This window comes from Zonotrichia leucophrys, chromosome 6, assembly GCF_028769735.1.
Source record: "Zonotrichia leucophrys gambelii isolate GWCS_2022_RI chromosome 6, RI_Zleu_2.0, whole genome shotgun sequence".
Taxonomy (NCBI): Eukaryota; Metazoa; Chordata; class Aves; order Passeriformes; family Passerellidae; genus Zonotrichia; species Zonotrichia leucophrys.
The window spans coordinates 28485521-28507695 of NC_088176.1; the positions used below are offsets into that span (position 1 = coordinate 28485521).

At 39.8% G+C, this 22175-nt stretch overlaps 1 protein-coding gene across 2 annotated transcripts in view; it reads right to left on the minus strand.

Moving 5' to 3' along the window:
• Window positions 1-22175, minus strand: part of CCDC6 (coiled-coil domain containing 6) — a 48294-nt gene that overhangs the window by 24782 nt on the left and 1337 nt on the right. For both annotated transcript variants that reach the window (XM_064716488.1, XM_064716489.1), the window contains exon 2: window positions 3718-3867. In XM_064716488.1, coding sequence (XP_064572558.1) covers window positions 3718-3867 — 150 coding nt within the window. The remainder of the gene's footprint in view (window positions 1-3717; window positions 3868-22175) is intronic.

Below are 22175 nucleotides of genomic sequence, written 5' to 3' on the forward strand. Positions count from 1 at the left end.
GCACTGTGAAAAAAGTCCCTCTGCTAGGTGCCTTTCAACAGAGTAATACAGCAGTAATTTTGAAACAGGCACAGGGCTGTAAATACTTGAAAAAGAATACTCTCACTTGGGAGAGTGTAAATCATATGCAGTTTAGCAGAAGTACCTCTCCTCGGTTCCAAAATGCAAAGTTTCAGACAAAACAACAGATTTATATGCAATTTTTTCCCTTACTCATCCAAAAGGCAGGAAGCCATTTGATGTACAATGTCTGACAGCATGCATGCTCTAAGTCTAGTTCCAGGTCAGACCAACACTGCCTGGCAAACCCAGAGATTATGAGTTAATCCCAAAGAACAGTGGAGCAACCAACTGGAGACTACTGAATTCCTGGGTAAGTCATTATCCAAAGTCTGCATCTAATTTAGCAAGAATTCCCTGCAGAGCAAAGATGCCAAAAATGGAAGTGGGCATTTATGAGTTCATTATTCTCCTAATAAAGATAGAATTGCTACACTCTAGTGAGTAATGGTAAGTATTGGCACCCATACATTTCAGGAAATTAAAAAAAAAAGGAAATTATAATTATCTTACCTTCCTGGTCTAAAAAATCATTAGTCAAGAATGTAGCCCTACACCTGTATAATGGGAAGACTATTCAATTACAGAAAAGATGCTCTAATAAACTCTAAACTGACCGTGTGATGTGTGCCAATAATGCCCTCTTTTTCAAAAAATGAGTTAGTTTAGTTTCTCTTCTCCAATTTTTAATCTGTTGTTCTACGTGGGTGTAATTTCCAGGGTTCAACACTGAAGAATCAACAGATAATCTTCAGACAACAGATAATCTTTCAGAAAACAAAAAACATCAAGTACTATTTTCAGCTGTTTGCTGCTTGAAAAAGTTGCCTGCAACTCATCAATATTCTAATGTCAATTTACTAAATCCATGACCTCTGAAGAACTGAAAAATTACTTTCATGGAAACAAACAGTAATATTGAAATATTCCCTAATTCTACAGGTAAGCTCTTTAGTGGAAGGGACCATTTCTTCTGTATCATTTATAAGCTGCTAACCACATTACTGATGTTTAGGAGAATAGATTGATATCCTGGTTTTGTATTTCACAGCAATTTTATCACATCAAAGACATAATCAAGCCATGAAATGAGATCTGCATTCAGCATACACACAAACAGGAAAACAGTTTTAATATTAAACTGTTTGCTTTAAAACAAGTGCTCCACCTGTACTGCAATTTTTGAGCCACTGTAAAGGTATGAAAAGTCATCCATAAGTATGGAAAACAGAATCTGCTGACCAGTGAAAGGGAAGGGTTAATAACACTTCAGCATATGCCATAAACAGAAACACCACTGGTGCCTAGGCACAAGCCACAAAAGTTTCAGCTCTGACCTTGTGGAGGAGCATTGATATAATCCTTATCTCCTCTGTGCAATGAAGTTTTCAGGTGAACCTCTAAGCAAGAAATTCCATGTCACTCACCCCTCACAGGCAAAGCACCACCAACACCAGGATGCTGACAGCTGTTCTCTTTTTCTCTTTTGCCTGGATTATTATTCAGACAGGACAAACTCACAATTTACTCTCAAATATTGCTACCTAATGGTGCTGAGAGAAATCACACAGCTTCAGGATGAACAATTTGGAACACAGCTGCTTTTATGAACTGCTGTATTTTGAAACCTTCTGGTTGACATAACCATATTTATCAAAGGCTTACAGCAAGGCCCCATGGAATGAAATCCAAGGCTGCAGGTGTGGATCAGAATTTTACCTCCATACTCTTGTAGGTATGGCTATACAGCTTTTTCTTTCAGCACAAGCCTGCAGCTTGCCGGCTGAAAGCCGGGCAGTATGTGTGGGGTGATGTTGAATCCACAACTGAGGATTTTCTCCAGATGCTGCACAAAAGGTGAGAATAACTCCAGTTTTATGTTTGCATTCTGTTTCAGATGCTTCTCTGCATCTTTCTCTCACCAATGAGAATGAGGTTGCACCCATTAAGGGTTTCCAACAGACAAACAGCACAATCCCCTTGCCTTGTTTCATACATAACAAGCCAAGCACCCCTTGGTCATTTTGAGAACAGCAGAATGTTTCCTTTTTCTTTAACTTGGGGCAAAAGTCAAAGGGTAGTTTCTGAATGCCCATAACAAAAAAGATTGTACTTTTAGGTTGACAAGAAGTTTATATTTCTCTTTGCAATGTGTGAACCTATTTTGCATAATTTTAGCAATTTAAGAATGCTACTAAAGATACTTTAAAAAAAACAGTTAAAACAATCTCATTCTAGGGAAAAGGGTAAGCATATTTGAAGCAATTACTTGATACAACAATTTACTTGCTGTAGAACTTTGTGGCACAAATTTGTGTCCAAGGTCATGATATGACTTCAAAACCTTTCAAACAAATCAGGTGTAATCCATGATTTTACATTTAAAGTAAGTTTTGGTTTCCTCTTTATAATGTATAGTACAGTCCCACATAACCTGGTTCTGTAACAGATTTCTACATCTCCCTTTCAATTAAACAACATTGTTCAGTGTACCATTTCTCCCTTTACTGCAAGAGACTTCAGTGGAAAGCTTTTTCTATAGTGATATCCACATCTTACTTCAATTAGAAAAGAACAGTTGATACCCCCATTTTACTGCCATCTGCTTCTCTGTTTTTAATGAAAATGTATGGCTTAGAAATCAAACATGTCTCTTACTCAGAAACATCCTTGTCACTCCTCAAGAACAGCAAGGGGAAATAGTAATACCAAGTAAGGGATATTTTATCCTGCTACTGAGCTTCCTGTGTGATAACAGGCACCAAAGAGACAAAGTGAGAGAAGGCCCAGTTTTCAGGGACAAAAGCACCAGATGGGATTAGCTCTGGTGGTGTTTCCAAACACTGTATTTCCTAACATGCCTTCAGTCTCCAGCTGCAGAACACAGCAATGCTTACAACATACAAATTAGCTCCTTTTGAAGTGCCTGGTTTTTCATGACAAAGCTTAGAACTGATGGCATGAAAAAAGCTCAGGCAGATCACGTTGAACACTCCCCTAACTCAGCACCCTGTCTCCTACAGGAGCCAACAGCAGGTATTTAGGCAAGACTGTGAGAACAGAGCAACCATGTAGAACACTTCCAACAAATACTGAACCGCTTCCTAAAAATTAGCAGCTTGGGTAATGGAAAGAGGTTTCTCTGCCACAATTGGCCCAGCATCTTCAACTTTTTACTTTTACCATCAAACTGATGTGTTTTAATTCAAGAGAAGTAAGGGTTTTGTTACAAGTATGTACAAATTTGCAAAAAAAGTTCCCTTTGAGCATTGCTGCACATTCTTGTATATAAAGTTTAATATTTCAAGACTTGTGTTAAGTATCAAATACTCCAGAAAAGAAAGTGTGTTTCACTAGCATTTTAAATTAATCAGTAACTCTTGTCTGGAAGGCAGGTGACATTTACTGCAAGCCATACCCATTTTTGCATCATTATACAAACTTTCAGGTTCTCAAAGCTGAGTTGGCAGATGCAAACTTCAAAGCAACACATGAAAAAGAAAGGTCACTCACTACACTTCTTGCACTTTGCTTTTATCAAGTGTCAGCTTTCCAACCTGCCCACTTCCCTCAGAGTGCAGTCACACAAACACAAAAGTTCAGTCACCAGTCAGTCCTGAGGCTCCTGGGAGAAACATCAGTAAAGGCACCAATTACCTGCATCAGTTTTCTTGAGAGCTCATTAGTGAGAAATTCCTCTTCCTTTTCATAGTTTACTGCAAGGGTTTCTTTTTCTTTCTGCAGAGCTTGAATCTTCTTAAATAGAGTGTTACTGATGAATTCTTCTTCCTGCTCTGCCCTTGCTTGCTGTGAAATAAAAACATAGTTTTGAGAAAAAAGGGAGCAAGTTTCCTTTCAAAACAGCTGCAATTATTCAATTCCCCTTTAAATGCCTATCATCCTAGAGGCCTGTAGGCTGGACCTAAGTGCTGTTACCAACCCCTTCTATAAGGTTTAGCACCTTTTTTAATTTTTTGTTTTCAACCCTTTGACTTGAGAAACTGCACTGGTGCTTTAAAGTGGCCTCCTCCCAACCAAATGCACAAACTCCTCAACCTTACAAACTTTATAAAAGCATTACAGACTCAGACAACTATTTTTACCTACTCTATGCCTGAACAGAAGCTCCTGTCCAAATGTTCTCCATTACAAGCTGAAGCACAGCTCAGACTGCTGCATGCACCACTGTGCCCCCTTTTCAGATCCCTTAGACTGAACTCTGCTTTCCAGGAGTCAAATAATGCTCCTCTTCTTTCACCCCGATATGCAGAGCCACAGGCAGCACAGCTCCTCTCACAGGAATTCCTACCATTCCACCAGGAAAACAGCTGTGGTACTCCTCACAACTGCTACTCCACTATATACAACAGCAACTCACAAAAATGCCATAGGGCTTCAGCTTTACCCCAAGCTACTCCAGAAATCTTCTCCATGCAGAATTACTACAAGTGACAATTTCCATTTCAGCTTACTGCACCCTGCACTGCTCCACAGAAAGCCAGCCTGCGACACTGCTCTCTTGCATTCCCTGCAGTTCACATGTTTGTATGGTTTTTAAGCATAAAGGTGATAAATGGAACATAAAAAGGACCTTCTGAAAGCCTGCTCTGAAAGGCCATGAAGGGTACTTGATATGGGCAAATGAATGATCACAGTTACAAATAGGTAGAGCCAACTCTTAATGCCACAGTTCAAAGCCTAGAACAACCAAATGACAGAAATACTGCATTAAACCAATGAGGCAAGTTAGCGCTAGGAGTGATTTTATTCCCTGCAATAAAACCCATGACTTGAACTGCACATATGTGATTTGCCCTGATTCTAATAAAATTACACCAGCTTATAGCTCATGCAAACATTCTGCAAGCTTTATTTCAGTAAACTTAGAGGAAACTTTAAGAACAGAAACAGACACATTACTGAAAGCTTATCTTCCATAATCCTCTGCCCAAAATGTGCCAAAATAACAATCTCTTTATACTTATTGTACACTGGAAAATGCTTGAAAGATTTCATTATGTCAGTGATCTTTTAACTGGAATGATACATTCCCTAGTGGTCCAAGAGCCAATTACTTAGACACCTTCAACATCTAGGAGAAAAGTTAATTAAAGAACATAACTGTCTTTCAATCTGGTGAAACAATATGACAATTACAAATTTTCCTCATGGTATCACCAATATCATAAAATCTAAAGCAGTGGTTTGGAAACTTCTCAGTCGAGTCCTCATTCCATCAAGTCCTTCTCCTCACATCTTCGTCTCTGCTTTCTTGTGTCTTCTCCCATCTCTACTTCTTTCTTTTCATGGCCCTTTCCTACGATCTATCTGCCACAGCTCCCTTCTCCCTGTCACCATCAGAGCTGGTAAAAACCCAACCAGAAAAAAAACAAAAAAAAGAAAGAAAGAAAAGCAAATAAAAGCCAGGTCAGGTAGAGTTTGCTGGCTTAGCAGCTTAGGTCCTGCACAACACCTCCTCTCCAATGTACTGCATCTCCATAGCAGAGAACAGCTACTCCAGCATGTTCAGCAGTGGTATTATTATCTGTCACATCAAGAAAATAGAGATTTGTCCCAGAGGTCTGAAGAAATGTTACATTGTCAGCTCACATCTCAATGGATTAAAACTCCTGGAATCTAACTGATCCGAATAACATCATCTATCAGCTTCTAAATGTGGCTTTACTTAGAGCTACTAACCATCTTATGTCTTCAGAGACATTCCAAAACAGAGTAAACAAGTCAAATTGCAAGGGCTCATTGTCCTCAAATCATTAAAATTCATGCATACTGTTCCAAAATCAACTCCTCCACTGCCTTCACTACATAGGATTTCTACTTGTGTCTGGTTTTCAATGCTTCAGACAACAGAAGACAGTAACACAGACCAAGTTTACCTAAAATTAAACTAGAAAGCACTTGGTTCTGAAAAACAAAAGAATGAGGGTGTTTCTGCTTTGATTTCTATTGTGTGTAACTTGCCCAGATTTGTTCTGTTCATGCTTTGCACCAGTCAAAAGCTCTAAAATCACATTATTACAGCACCGAGCCTGCACAAGAGTCTCTGCCAGCTCCTGGTGTCGCATTAACGCTGGTGCTCAGGCCAACAGGAGCACAAGCTGCCAAGCTCCCTGGCCTGGCCAATGCCCCTCTGGAGCTCATGAGGCCAGGCAGCAGGCCAGGCAGGCTGAGGAGACACCCAGGAACCAGCCTTTCCCTTGTCCTCTGTCCTTTCCTGCATCTGCCTCCCCAGCTGGTGCGGCACACGCAGCGCGCTGCTGGCACACACAGCAGGGTGAGCAGCCCTGCTCTGTACCTGCCCTGCAACAGCCCCGTGCCCACAGCCTGCAGGAGGCTCTGGGAAGGGTGGGCACGACAAATCTGCCTCCCTCACACAAAGAATGCATTTCTCAACTGAACAGCACAAACCCTACACATCTGCACACTAACTGTGCGCCCCACACTGCACACTGAATACAATGAATGTCCACTTAATTACCCAAGGCTGAAAAACATCAGACAGTTATTTAGACTAGGTACAAACCACATAACTCATTACCACATTTCTTCTCAATTTCATACTGAAACTTGCCCTTTATCTTGTTACTCATTAATTGGTGAGAGTTAAATTATCTCAAGTAATAGGATAATTCATGTTTACCTTAACATTGCCTAAAGTCTTGAAATCTGTTACTCATTTAGCCAATAATCAAACTGATTTTTCTAGATGTGAATACACTGTTTTTCCAAAGGGATAACCTGTCTTTTTATTAAGGATCTGTATTTGAAAAGAGGCCTGCTATCATCAGCAAAAAAAAAAAAAAAAAAAAGAGAAACAAAATACAGAAATCAGAAATGCTAGATCTTCCACAAAGGTACAAAGTTCTTGGTTTTCCTCTATTATCATATCACATTCCACATACAAAAATACTAACAGTCATTTATTCTGTTCTGTGTATCATATTACAAAATAAATTGCTAAGGCACTGAGTGATACAAAATGATAACAACACCTGATCAGTCAATCTCTGGAAACCTGAAACAAGCAATCTACTTTCACCACAGATTTTCTGCATAACAACAGACACATCCATCTGTCTCCCATGTCTCAAAACTCCATGCACAGCTAAGCTGGAGCATTCCATAGATGTATCCACTAAGGAAAATTTCTAATTACTGTGGTCAAGACTATAAATGCAAGGGCTATCATGTTACTTTGCAGGAAATCAAGAATAAAGAGGGAGATAAAAAGCACCTCATGCATATAAACCACAAAAAAACTCTTATACTTTTGAGGTAGAAAAATCCTATTATTTTTATTGCAGAAGCTTGTGAAATCCTGATCACTAGTAGAGCTGATGCACAAAGTGTCATAAAAATCTGTCTTTGTGAGCTTAAATTTCAAATAATTTTAAAAGAACTAAGAAACATATTTTCCTAAACTTTACATAGTAACTAAGTATATTAGGAAGGGAGCTGCACTAAAGTTCTTTTTTCACGTGCTGTATATACTACCATAAATTGGAAAGTTAGCCATTAAAATACTTTCCTTCTCTCAGTTCCTCTTGCAAATACACCTTTAGCAGACCAGGTTCACACTGCTGAATTTTTTGGTTCTAGCACCAGCAGCAGCTTCTATTTCTGGTGGGATGCTCTTTTTCTGTATCACACTGACCACGTTGCTCTAGTGGCACTGTATCATATGAAGCAGGAAAATCCAGTACTTCTGATGAGGCATCAGCTTACACACGATCACATAAGAAATAAACTATAACAAAAAAAAAACTTAAAAAAAAATCTCTTCTCCCCCCCCACCACTAGCTCTTCTAAAAGCCTCACAAGCCTTCCTGATACTGCACAGCAAGCAAGTTCAGCAATGCAATTAATACCTGCTCTGTAATCAGCATCAGCACATTATCAGTGACCTGACATGAACACGTTCTTGCATTTTAGTGCCAGGTGTCATTTCAGACAATTTCAGCAGTAAACATTTCACAAACTGCCCCAGGCACCCACACAAGGCAGATGCCAGGCATGCCCAGCCTGCAGGCTGTCTCCAGCAGCATCCTGGGTGAAGGTGACACAACATTTCAGGGGATCTTACTGGAAACAACCTACCAAGCATTGTTTTGATCTAATCCACCCTTGGAGGTCTTTCATCTTTATGTCAAGGGCTACCATGACCTCTTTACCTCTCATCCAACTTTTCCTGGTGCAGTTGGTAACCCTGTAGATGGAGCTGAAGAGCAGTTTAACCTGCCACAAGAAACTCAATCTTTGCTACTGAATATAGACTGAAGGGTCGGGACAGCTTCGGGAAGAGATGATCTCAGTTGCTGCACATGTTACACTGAACTAAAGCTGTCACTGCAGAAAGCAGCCCTCCCAAAAGTTCTGCTTAATAGGATGAGGTAAACAGGGTGACAAGTGCAGGCTGCTACAATGACATGATTTTTGAATATGCAGTTCTTGCATAAAATAAAACCTAAGCTTCCCAAATCTCCTGAAGTACACACTCCTCTTCTCTCAGTACTAACTCAAGTGACTGCTCTGGCCATACTTTCTGGCACCAGGTTAAAACCACACAGAAAACTACAAATGCAATAAACATTCCAGTGAGCTGATACTGTTCCCTTACTGGAGAAACTTTTACAATGCAGCTTTTTTTTTCTTACAAACCTTCCAGCTGCATCTGTAATGAGCACAGTGCATGCAATGTGCCTTACAGACAGTGAGAAACATGAACCACCACAAGAACAGAAGTCAACAGCAACTCAGAGAACTCCCACTACTGCCAACTGCAGCGAGTGCCCAGCAGCACATTCCTGCCTGGAAGGGCTGAAGGACAAGGAATTCCCACCCAAGCCCAGAAATGACGTGGGCACAGCTTTCCCCTCACCCAAGGAAAGGTATTTCTTTCAGCTGGGTGGCCTGTCTGAGAGAAAAGAGTGAATGCTCTTGTGGTTGAAGTGGTGAGCTGGAATTCAAGTTCTGGGGTCAATTTGTAGTGTGATTTCCTGTCTAATCTGTGACAAACCCCCAGGGTAATTTCCTCTGTTCTGACATAAAAGTACCTTTTTCTTTTTCTTCTCCCTTCTTTAAGATTAGTTTTCAGGAGTAAGAGAGCAATAGAAAGAACCATGCATTTTTATCTTTGGGCATACAGTATTTCCTAGAAGGCCCAAACAAGCACTAATACCTTTGAATGGTTCATTCAGGACCCCAAGCTGCAGGGCTGATTTTTTTTTTTAAACACAGACCTGGTAGTGTAGGAGGAAAGCGTTTTTTTGGTTGGTTGGCTTCTAAAAACAAATAAACAACAGACACCACCCTCCACCAGAAAAATCACAAACTTACAGGCTTACCAGAAGTTATTTTCCAAATACACTAAGGAAGAAAGAAATTCATTATTGAAACTCATCCTGAGAACTTAAACTACTCTAAACATTGCCTATTGTGTAACATTAAAACCGCTGAAACAGAATTGCTTCAAAGCACAAGTCCTATTATATTACAGCTATTTAGTAGATGAGTTCTGCTGCAAGGGGACAAAAAACATATATGTTTTTTATTAGAATAATAATACATTTAATCACTGTAATAATAAAGGAATAACTCTGTGATAAGCTACCATTTAAAGTATTAAAATTCAGTTCCTTTTAATCTCCATTTATAGTAGGAATTTCTCTGTCCTCTTCACCCCCCACCCCTCTCCTCTGTAAAAGGTCAATCAGGTTTTGGCCAGACATGTCAAACGCCTCTGTCACAGCCCTGCTGCTGCCAGCTCAGGCACAGCAAGCTCTTCCCTCGATGCCCAGCAAGTGGATCCAACACATGGCCACACAAATCCACAGCAGATGCACGCTGACTGGAGAAATGAGCTGACTCAAACTACATAAGAAATGCATTCTTCTCCCAAGTCAGTCTGAGCCACAGTCAAATGTTTTCAGCTCAACATCGCTCATGCAGCCTGGTGGGATCTTCTCTCAAAAACTCAGGTGCACACATCTTGTGGTTTGGGAGGAGCACTTAGAACAACCCTCAGAAGCAACCAGCTTCCTAAACACAAAAGTCACTGGTATTCTTTCATGCTGAATAATCTCAGCATCAGCATTGAAGTAAATTGTTTGATGGTATGCAATCCCACTCCACACACTTCCTTCTCTGCATTTTGATGATGACCTGAAACCCTTGCACAACTGAAACACACAAGTGGTAAAAATGAAATAAGCAAGTTATGAAAACAAGCTCATTTGACAAGCATAAATATTTATAAAATGAATGCATTTGGCTAATTACAAACTAAGTGCAACAAGCTATATGAATTTCATAATTAATACAATCAATTCCTGAATTTACTTACATAATTGAAAAATAATTTAAACAGCTTTCTTCAAAACAGAAAAAAATAGTATACTCCCTTCAAGAGCTTTTATTATATCAAAATACTGGCACATTAAGTAGTTAATAAAAATGCAGCATGTGAAAAAGCCACACTCTCTGTGACTGACAAAATGCCAAGACAGAGCCTAGAAAAATGTATCAATAACTTTTACTGAGCACTTTAACCATGACCACATATTGCTATGCAATCTTAATGTAACTAAAGATTATACGGTAATAAAGCACCATCAAGGAAAAAGTATTCAGGGTAGTACAAGCACATGCTAAACACTTCCTATTCTGAACACTCAACATGGCAACCTTAAGAATCTGACTGTTCATTACACATATGCTTTATAGCTCTTATTTTTCATTCACTTAAACATCCTCATGTAGAACAAGCTCCCAGACTGTTATCAGGGCTGGAGTCTCTGCTTCCAGCACACAAGAGCTGTAACCTGAGCCAAGAGAAGTCACAGGCCAAGGCAGGAATGACCCAGCAGGAAAATAAAATCTAGCCTGCAGACCTTTCCAAATGGCTCTGTTTCATGAGGCCCTTCCTCTGTCCCATGGCTGCACAGGCAGCACACATTTCCTACACTTGCTGCATTTGCAGCAGCACAGGTTGCCAGAGCATGGGTTAAATAAGTATCATGTATATAAGCACACACCCACTGCCCCTAAGTCCTCAAGTTCATCACTTACAAGCAAATACTGCTTCAAAATGCACATGAAATGTTCCTCAGATGGGCTGTAATGACTGCACATGCAAACACAGCCAGGAAGGCACCAAGAATGGGATCTGTGAGACACCTCCATCCGCCCAGCACAGGCAAGGGACCATTCCCAGCACAAAGCATCAGCAGCACATCCCTTCCAGAAGATGGTGCTTTGCCAGGGACTTCCCCACCTTTGCCAGCTTGCACCCAGCTGAAGACTTGCATTGACAAAGACAGCCAATATGGAAAATACAGCTACGCTGCCATATCAAACTCTGAACCAAAGTTTGAAATACCTCTCTCTATGAATCCTTTACTGATGACTACTGGATAGAAATTTCTGCATTACTCTTTGACTTCGAACTGTACAGCTGTTTTACTGCTGGATTTTTTGCACTGGAAAGTTTGCTGGTTAATTAATAGTGTAAAACAAATGGGAAACAAGTATGTGGAACAGGTTTTGCTTTTGCTCAACCTCAATATAAAAAATGCTGAAAAACATCACAAAGATGCACATGTACCCAGCAAGATTTGTACTTTTATGTTCAGTTTGTCTGAATTTTCAAATGCTCAGACTTGTCAATGTGAAAGACAGAAAAAGGATCATTTTGTTCTAATCTTGTAGCATATACTGTTTTGGAGGTGGTGTGCATTAATAATTTTCCACAGCCTATGTGATCATTGGAATAGCCTATGTGATCATTGGAATAACCACACATCTTAAAATGCTGCATCTACAATGCTCAAATTCAATGAAATCTGGTTGTTATGTTTCTTAGAAACTAGTAACAACAACTTAAATCTCAGTAACACCACCATTAGTGCTAGGACCTACAAGGAATGTAGCACCCCAGTACAAATTATTCTGATATCACATGTCTAATGCATAAACACTTCTTAAATTAACATATTTTAAATGTTTTATAGTCTATTTTCTGACCACTGATAAATCAACATTTACCTTCAATGTAACCACACATTAACCAATTGATTTTGCTGAACTGACCAATTAGGAAACTCAAAACTGCACACTCCCAAAATTTCAGAGAAGAAACAGCAAAAGATTTAGCAGAAGAGTAGACTATTAGGTGACTAACTTAATGCCCAGCTTCTGTTCAGAGGTGTATTCAGCTAACAGGTACTGAGCTGTTCTAAAATAACACTTCTGCTCAAGATGCAACCACAGCAAACTCCTGTTATAAGTAGCTCTGCAGCCACAACTGTTTCTCTACTCAAAGGCAAAAGAGCACAAGTGAAAGCACTGAACAGAGATTTAACAGTCATCCCCCACAAATAACCTCCATGAAAATCCTACTTTACTTCATGTGGTCCAGGTAACTCACTGCAAGCATGTAAATATGAAAACCATATTTTTCTTCATCAGAGTACATAGTAAGAGTTGAAGTGTAATTCTGTTATCCCCAGTTTTTTCCAGGTGCATGGCATGTGCCAAGGAGTGCCACCTGCATACCACAGGCATCAGCAGTGACTGTCCCTGCTCCCAGGCAGAAAACTGCACATTTTCTCACTTTGACTGGATCCTGAGCACCCACTGCCTGTGTATTCACCATCCTTCCCTTCTAGGTAAAAGTGGCTTTCAGCACTTGTAGATCCTTCTTTCAAGTGTTTATAACCTCTGGTATATCTACATCAATCAACCTGTTCTCCTTATTTAAAACTAAGGATAAAGACCACCAGATAAAGATCCATTTATGGGGCTTTCAAACTGCAGATGCTCACCATGTAATTTCTTAACTGTCTTTAAAACTCTCAATCTCTCTTTATTTGCTGGTGGAGAGGCAGGAAATGAGACTGTTGTTGGGATTTTGTTTGTTTGTTTTATATGACAAATTCAAAGACAGCTTAGGTAATCATTAGGGATGGCAATGTTTTTCCCCAAAGTAGCAAGGTGTCCTTAGCTACTCAACACAAACAACCTCTTAAGAAGGTTAAAATCTCTCCCAATTTCCTCTTACACAAACTGAATTTCCAGAGAAACACTTTCACAGTGATTAACAAGAGCTGGAGATGAAACTTGTTATTAATTATAATCATACCTTTTCCTAAACCAAACCAACATATTCACAAAGTGAACACAACACTGTCCAACCCACTGTTAAGGCACATTAGCTTCAGGTCCATTACAGAAAAAGAAATGTTTCTACTTACCTCTCCTAGGAGTCAATGAGTAGTTTTTTTGGGTTTTTTTCCTTCTCTACAGTTTGGATATTTTAGAGTACCTATCACAATATTCCAAAGAGCAATCTCTTCCCAGGCTTTCAAGGCAAGTAACAAGTTTATCAATGTGTAGCGTATGAAAATATGATGAGGAATATGAAAAAATAAATCCTTGGCCTTTGTATTCTCTGTCTCTGGCCCCTATACACAGACATTTGCAGAATGTGGGGGAATGCAATCCCTGAATATTCATCCCATATAGAACTGGAGAAGTAGGTCTGACACAGAGAAAGTTTTAGGAAATGCCTACCCATCTTTCTACTCACAGAGCAAGGACCATCCAGTTACATGTATCAATAATCAGAGAAAAGGGATTTTCTGCATATCTCGATTTCAGGTTAAATTTACTCTGTGAAACTGACTTTGGGAGTGTTCCTCTTCTTGACCCAACCTGGATTTCATGGCCTGTGAGGACAGAGGTTTTGCCTAGTTAATAATTCCTGGCAAAACGAGCCATGACAAAATGTCTGCAGTTCATTTTTAACAGATGTGAGAAACACATACCCTTTAAAGCTCTTGCAAAAGTGGTGGTTGAAACCCCCACATTTTGCAAATTTGGTAATAGTGGCTTTTGCTGTTTATTTGAAAATGGAGCAAAACAAAGTGGAAATCCCACCACCTGGTGAAAGTAGAAATTCAACTGTAAGTCACAGAAAGAAGCATAACTTCATACTGTGGCATGCTAAACATTGCTGGGTTTTATCATGTCTGACTTGTTAAGAAACATTTATACTTTCACTCAGGACCAAAGCATATCATGGTGGGAATTATTTATATATGTAGTAGGAGTTTTAAGTATGATTAGTACCACCACCACCAAGGGAACTAAAAAGGCCTTAGCTTTACAGTAATAAGCAGAAACATCACATTTTAGGCAGTTTAAAGAATTAAAGCATTTGAGGAAACTTTACAGACAGCTGGAACACTGCTAGGCTGTTTCCATCTACTGCAGGGCTGAACAGATGCTCATCCACCTCACTAAGCCCTCCCCAGACTAAGACCAGACTGTGGGTAATATTAGAAATTTCAAATTTCTGACAATAAAGACTATTCTTAAAATACAAGCTGATTAGAAACCCATAAAATTCAGAGTTGAGAGAGGAAGAGAAGCCTTATCTGAAGAGTTTCTCCATCAGTTAGACTATCAGCTGAGCTGAGGAAATACCTACTTTTCCAGAAAAAAAACTGCTGCAAGGGAATGCATGAAGGGATAGAACACTCTCAGGAGCTGAAAGGATTGTCCCCATAGACACCAATTAGCCTACAATGCCTGTATTTTAACTGAATAATTGAAATAATTACAACTCAAGTGCCAGGATTAGAAACTGCTTCAATATTTCTATAAAAATTGCTTCAGCTTTTATCAAGTAACCCTTGCACCCCACAGAGAGAGATGTGAAATCCACATACCTGTAATTCAGAATTCCCCACTTAAGATACATTTTTACTGTGGAATACTTCACCTCAACTGTCTTGCCTGTCATTTTCACTTTGTTCTCCATCCCATACATTGAAATGGGACACTAACAGACTACCTAATTAAAGGTCAAGACACATCTTCAGTCAGACAGAAGGACCTGACTGGAGAACAGAACTTGAGATGTTCCCTTCTGGCCATCCCCAGGCTGCTGCGTTGGAAGCAAGACATCACAAGAATATTTCCTGTTACACATCCAGGGGAGCTTGCTTTATACTGTATTTTTTGCCTCTCTTCTAGAGCATGTCTTTGTCTCTTTTCCATTCATTCTGTTTGAACCCCAAACCCTGTGCATAATTCAATTTGTACATTTTGTCCCTATTCTCCTACTTCATTTTATGTTTTTTTCTTTAAGAAGAAGACTGAAAGAATTCACCTCTTGATCTCCTGCTAAATTCAGCAACTTCCTCCTACCCCCCTGCCCAAAAAAGAGCAGCAAAGCAACTGTTTCTCTCACTGTTTTTACAAGGCTATGCTGAGATACATGAGATGTCTACTGCTGACCATTTTCATTCCTGTGAAGGACAGCACTGTCTCATTTCTTCGTATCAATCACATTTCAAGGTCTGTTTGTGAGACACTGGCATTCCACTGTCCTGCAGCACCCCACAAGCCCAGCTGCCTGATCATCTTGTTTGCAGCTGCCACAGTCACCATTTCAGTGGCTTGCAATGCTTCCAGTCCCCACCTGGGATCCCCCCAAACACCCTTTATGAGGGGCAGTGGGAAGAAAACCTTTTGTGAAGTCTCCAGCAGATGCATAAGCCTGCTCACCACAGATCAGTATTATTTGCTCAATTACTACAAGGAGCTTTGGCACTAAGAGTGTGTAGCTGAAAATACACCCCATGTACAACAAAACTTGAAACCAACAACTTGGAAAACAGCAGCTTCAACATTAAAGTCAGTATCAGCAGCAGGAGGAAACAAGCAATGGGAACAAGTAAACAGAATTAACAACTGCAAGAAAACCACAGACGACCACCTATCTATCCTGGAAAAAGAAAGAGTTTAATAAAGTGAAATAATTTTCCTTCATCCACTGAAATCTGTATTAAAATTCAAACTCCATTCAAGTCAAAACCACAACTAAAATGAAACACAGAACTTCCAGGATTTGAAAACTATGCTAAAATCTGGTCCATACTAGCTTTCTAATACTGGGATCAGCAACAGCACTAAAAGCCCTAAAAACCTCAGTACTGATTATTAAACCAGCTGATGTGAATAATGCAAAACTGAACAGTCAGTTGGGCAAGTGACTAAAAAGAAGGTTAAAAATGTCTGGCAGATATACAGCAGGAGCACATATGACTATTTTTTCTTCAATTGAAAGCAAACCTCTTGTTAGGTGTAAAATGCAGTAAAAACCAAAGCAACCTCTCCTTCAAAATGCTTTTAAGTCACTGGAGATACACCAAGAAAAAATGGGCCTTAGTAAATGTTCAAACCTGACAATAAAGACTATTCTTAAAATAAAAGCTGATTAGAAACCAGTTCTAACACAGAATTCATGATACAACCTCAGTGAGAAAGTTCATTAAGAAGTAAAATTACTTTCTATGCAGAATAGTAAGCCCACAGAAATACCAAGAACTTTGCCTTATTAAAATTTCCCAAATGCACTCTACAATTTCAGTTCTTTATTTCACTTTCATCCCCAAAGTAATTCAGAGCAATATACCAGTATGCCTACTGACTGAAGACATTCCACCATTATTAAATATGGGAACATCACATAAAGTAACTGATAAAAAAGTATAGTTGTTGTATAATATTTAAAGGCAAGCAAAACTAGGTGGTTATCAGAGTTTGGTATCAACCCAATGGCAATACTGCAAACAAATTAATTTACAGTATAAAGGACAGAAACATTAAACAGGTCATTCAGCATGGTTTTATAGAGAACAAGTTGTGGCAGATAAGCAAATCTTCATCTTTCAGCCAAGGACTATTTGTAATAAAGACAACCACAAAGGTGTAGGGTGTGTATAAGACACCCATAGGAGTTTTTGATTTAGTAATACATGCCAAATGTTATTTTAAACTGGCTATAAAATAAAGTATACATCAGGATTTCCAAAGTGGCTTGCTGACCTCAAAAATACTCATCAGTGGGAAGTCCCATTTCACCACCATGTACTAAGCAGGATGTTGTTTAAAATATTCCCTACACAATTAATTAATTCTCTGCTCTAAACCAAGTGCTTCTGGACACCCAGCAGTACAAATCAGACCTGAACAAGGCACAGGTGTGCAACTCTATTTCTGCCAAAATAGCCAAAGCACACAGCAGCAAGCTCATTAAAGACAACTGACCACACTGGATAAGAAAAAACAAAATAAGAAAAGTTCCAAATTAAGCTATCAGAAACATTTGTGGAAATTTGAAGCAGGAAAAGATGTTTGGACTAGACCAGTGCATCGTATATAATTCAACACTTTGGATTTAAAGCATCTCAGAGCCTGAGAGCTTAGTTTAGTTTGTCAGTGTAAACTAAAGTTGCTTGTTACAGCCTGTATCTTCATGAGGACAAAGCAGAGGATTCAGAATACTCAATAACCCAGCCAAAAGGCACAGCAGGAACCAACAGCTCAGCCTTGATGAAACTGATGGGAAGAACGGGAGGCAGGACACCAAAGCCTTTCCAAGTACAGTGATTCTTAAAGTCCTCAAATTAAAACTGGATACACTTCTCAAAGACACATTTCAAGGTTAGTTACAAAGTTCAGTGTGGAAAAACTCACAAAACCATGTGACAAAAATTTAAGCAGATGATTACATAAACCTCTGAAGCCTTAAATTCCCTTAAAGTACAAGCACTCCTGTTGATTAATATTTTAATTAAGTTCAGAAACATTGACTTTTTCTGTGGTTTTCGTTTGTATTTTAAACAGCATTCAGGAAGGCCTACAACACACCCCAGTGACGTTCTGTTAACAGCACATGGATGATGTTTTTGTCTGGGAATTGGATTTGCCAGTGGCTGTGTGTAACTAGCAGAGGGAAGCAGATGCTATTACACCTTCCTACTACAGGCTCTCCAGCCATGCAGCAAAAGCAGCAGTGCTCTGACCATGCCACCCCAAGGGCCAAGGCAGACAACACCAAAGGGCATTACTGAACTTCCATTTAAATTTACAGACATTTGTAGAAGCTCAACAGAACCTTCTTGAGAATCAGAAGGGAATGTAAAACTGAAATACCAGACAGTAATTTCCTACATGCCTGCTCTTGGAAAAAACATGCCTGAAAAATTTCGGATGGACTTTCATGGTGGGCGGATTTGCTAATCTTAGCAAAAGCAGGTAAGCAAAGCATTTCTAAAATAAGTTATTTTTGAGCTACTTTCAGCTTAGTCCAGCTACAAACTGGAGTGATAAATGACACAGCAGGATACAAAAGCCCCAAGCAGGTTTCTTACACCTCCAAAAGACATCACAGAACTGAGAGTATTTTTCACACAAGCAAGACCTACTTTAAAATCAAGAGTAAATAACAGATTCACAGATACATTCTGTAAAAATATTTTTGCTTTCTTGGTTTGCTTTTTACCTCTCTCTGCTACTAATTGATTTCATGCCCTTATCAGCACCTTTCAAAGGTTCCTATTTCAGTTCAGATAGACTATCCTGCCCTTTTTCTTCTACTATTAATAGACACATTCTGTACTGGAACAGGTGTTCTGCCTTGAAATTCTGGTGCAAACTCCAGAAAAGAAAAAAGCGTTTTTCCAGGAGATTTTTGACAAAACAGCACACCCATTCATTTCCCCAAACTATCTGTCTAGGCTGACATTTTTCATGAAGACCCACAACAGCAGATCTCATGCACACACACAGATCCCTCTGCACACTTCATTGAGAACAAAATGCAAAATTCTAATTATTTCCAGCATCCAAATCTGGTTGTCATTGGGAAAACTCTAACAGGTCACAATAGCACACAGGATTTTTCTGATCAGAAAGCCTGTTTGCTTTCAGGAGATGGCTGTTATTGAAAGCAACAACTTTGTTCAGGATTTAAGTAGGGGGTGAGGAAATAGGAGCTGAGTAAGGCTTTTTTTTCTATTGTTCCTCTCAACAGGTGGGAGGCTGTTCACACAGCTCTGCAGAATGGCAGAGGAGGCCAAAAAGCCAGGAAATGCAACCGCCCTCTGCCAGCACTCCAGGAATGACAAGAGTTAAGCTGGGAGCCAAGGTGCAGAGCTCAGGTTTAGCCACAGGAGCAAGGGCAGCAGAGGGCTCACAGTAAAATACTGCCACTCACAACCTGCAGCAGTCCTGTGTCCCAGTGCTCCCTGGCAGCAAGTGCTGCAAGAGGCACCACAGACAGTGAGAACTCATGGCAAGCTCACAAAAGCCAGGATACGCCATCAGCACTTCGGGTCAGACTGGCTCATCCGAACCGATGATCCTGTTGGGGATCCACACAGCACCACAAATTGGGATTTCTAGGATAATTCCTGCCCCTACAAAGCAAAATCAGGGAAAATTAGAGAGAGATATTCTCGTAAAATGTTAGACTGCATTAAAACTGCTACATCAGGCATTTTGGAGTGGGAACATTTTTAAATTAATGCTTCTCAAATACTTTATCTTCACCTCAATTAAAAAACTAAGTAACAGAATAAGGTTTACTATATTTTAATTTTCTAACTCCAAAGAAAATGTAGCATAGTAGGTCAACTTACATGAGATAAATTACCAAAGCTAACATTCTAGAGAAAGTTTGTAGCAGCCAGGGACTAAAACTCCTCTTGTTCCTAGAAGCATTCCCTTCATATGATGCCTGCCAGTTCAAAGCTATAAGAAAGAACACCAAAATGCTTCCAGTATCAGCTAAAGGTTACATGGCTTTCACTGATTTAGGATGGCTTGGTTACATCAAATACAGAAGAGCAGAAAAAAAGGAGCTAAAAATCCACATTCTACCAACTTCAAAAGAAACTTCCTGACCAATACATACCTACACCCAACTGAAGTATTTCAGCTTTTGTTACATGCAGCAATTCATTCTTTTGAAAAGCAGTCACCCCACCACCCAGGTTTGAAGGTACTCTTATTTAACTAGAGAAGTTGTGCTGTCCCAGGTTTAGCCCATTAAATATGACATTTCCTTGGCAGACCTTTTTCACCAAAAAACTAAAGAAATTCACACAGGAAATCCACTTCTGGTAGTGCACACTATAAGCAAAACTCACTGCTTCTCATCCCAAACACACAGCATCTCAGATCTTCAGGCGCCTGCTTCTTCCCAACCTAGGCACCAGCCGTTCCATTTCCTAAAAAAGACCTTGCAGAAATACACCATGAGATCATACAATTGAGGTTGCTAAATACATATAAATGAACCCTCTGCAAATGGCTCGAGTGATCTTAGTCATTTCTGCAATTTCTCCTTAATATCTGATCTGAAACTGCACCTTCTGATGTAATGCACCGCCAGAGAGCACTTGAAATACCCCCAGCTTTCTCCCTGTTTTGCTCCCTCTCTCACCCTTTGTTACCAATAATAGCAGGTGAGATAAAGTTATCACATATATTTACTTACTTTCACAGTCTTGCACATGAACAGCAGCATAACTTCATTTGCATTTCAGGCTACTGGAAGCAGTACAGCTCGCACATATTTTTGGGTGTACGCTTAGTCCAAGCTGGCTTCACCAATTTCAGCTTGAAAGCAGCATTTGTTTTCACATGTTTTAGATGGGAGTGCATATGAAGCTAGTGAGCACACAAGCCTGCCAAACCAACACCTTTCTCAGTCAGTTTTCCAAGTGCAACTACTTAATGTAGGTCTCCTGTGCTTAATTAACACTTTATTTTCAACCCTATGACACAAGGGTGAACTACAAATACAACTAATAAGATCCTATGTGGCAAGCAATTTAGGTAATTCCTAAACTGACTATATCCACGCTGACACTGATACTGCAAGCACAAAGAGATGCCATATTAACACTTACACCAGCATGGACACAAGAGGTAGGAGAAAGACCATCACTGGGAAACTTTAAAGGGAAAATATTCAAAATCATTAGAGACAATGGTGGGAGCTGCAGAAAGCAAAGTTGCTGTGGCCTTGCACAAAAAAACTCAAATAGGACCAGTGAAAGGTTTGCAGATGAAGAGCTGTGTGGTTCAAGGAGTCACCTTCACCTACAGCACACAGGTTTAGTCATTCACCTGCTATTTTGGCTACCTGTCAGGTCCATTTGTGCTTCACAGCTTGTCCTCAACTCTTGATAAAAATCAAAGCTGATTTGTGTCATTACAATGCCCGCAACAGGAAACACACAAAGCGCCCGTCTGTCAGCACAGCAAAGCTGCAAGGAGCTGCAGGGTGGAGGAGCAAACTGAAAAGGGTTTAGAATCACAGTGCAGACAATCAGAAAATTTTCTATTCCTCTGACATGTGAATGGCACATATTTCAACACTCCAATAAAGCTCATCTCCAGTCACCTACATACTAGAGCCACACCACAAAGTATTCTGACTGCAGATGTGTTTACATTATGGACTATGTAAATCACAGCACAAGGTCTCACTGGCCTGAAAAAAAGTTATGTTTTGCATTCATTTTTTTGCTGCTTGCTGAATTAGAAGTGGTTTACTTAGTCGTACACATAGCTTAGCATACCAAAGCCACAGCATCAGCTAAAGATGTCGGTTTTCCAGACAGCCTACAGGTTGCCATTAAAGCCTAACACCTCTCCTCTCTTTATCCAAGATGTCAAAAACAGGCAGAGTTTCAGATTTAAGGAAAATACCTCCTTTTTATAAATTAAAATCTGATGAAAATGTAAGCTGATCAGTGCCTAGAGACACTGCTAGAACTGTAATGCACACAAGCATTTTTTTCCAAGTTGTTTACAAACAAAACACCTACCAGGGGTTCAGAAAGATGCTGTGCCTTCCTAACAGGCAGAGAGAAAATGTCTGACTGACAAGGCGCCTTAGCCCCTTTCAACATTAGAAGGCACTCCGCCGCTACCTAATTAAGGCACATTCTCTTCTCGTAAAGTATTAACAAAGCACACATTTCCCCGACTAGCACTATATTTGTCATCCTTGAATAAATTACTTCTGTATTGTATTTCATGCACTCTTCCGGCCCACATCCTGCTAGACGCTGAACGCTTACTACTAGGAGCAGATGAGAGGTATGCCTAGGAAAGCTCCATTTCTTGGCTAGATGGACTGACAATGGAAAAGCTGAGTATCAATAAAACAGACATTAGGCTCAGAGCAAAGCACCCCCTGTGAAAAATCACGAGATGAGAGTGCACACACA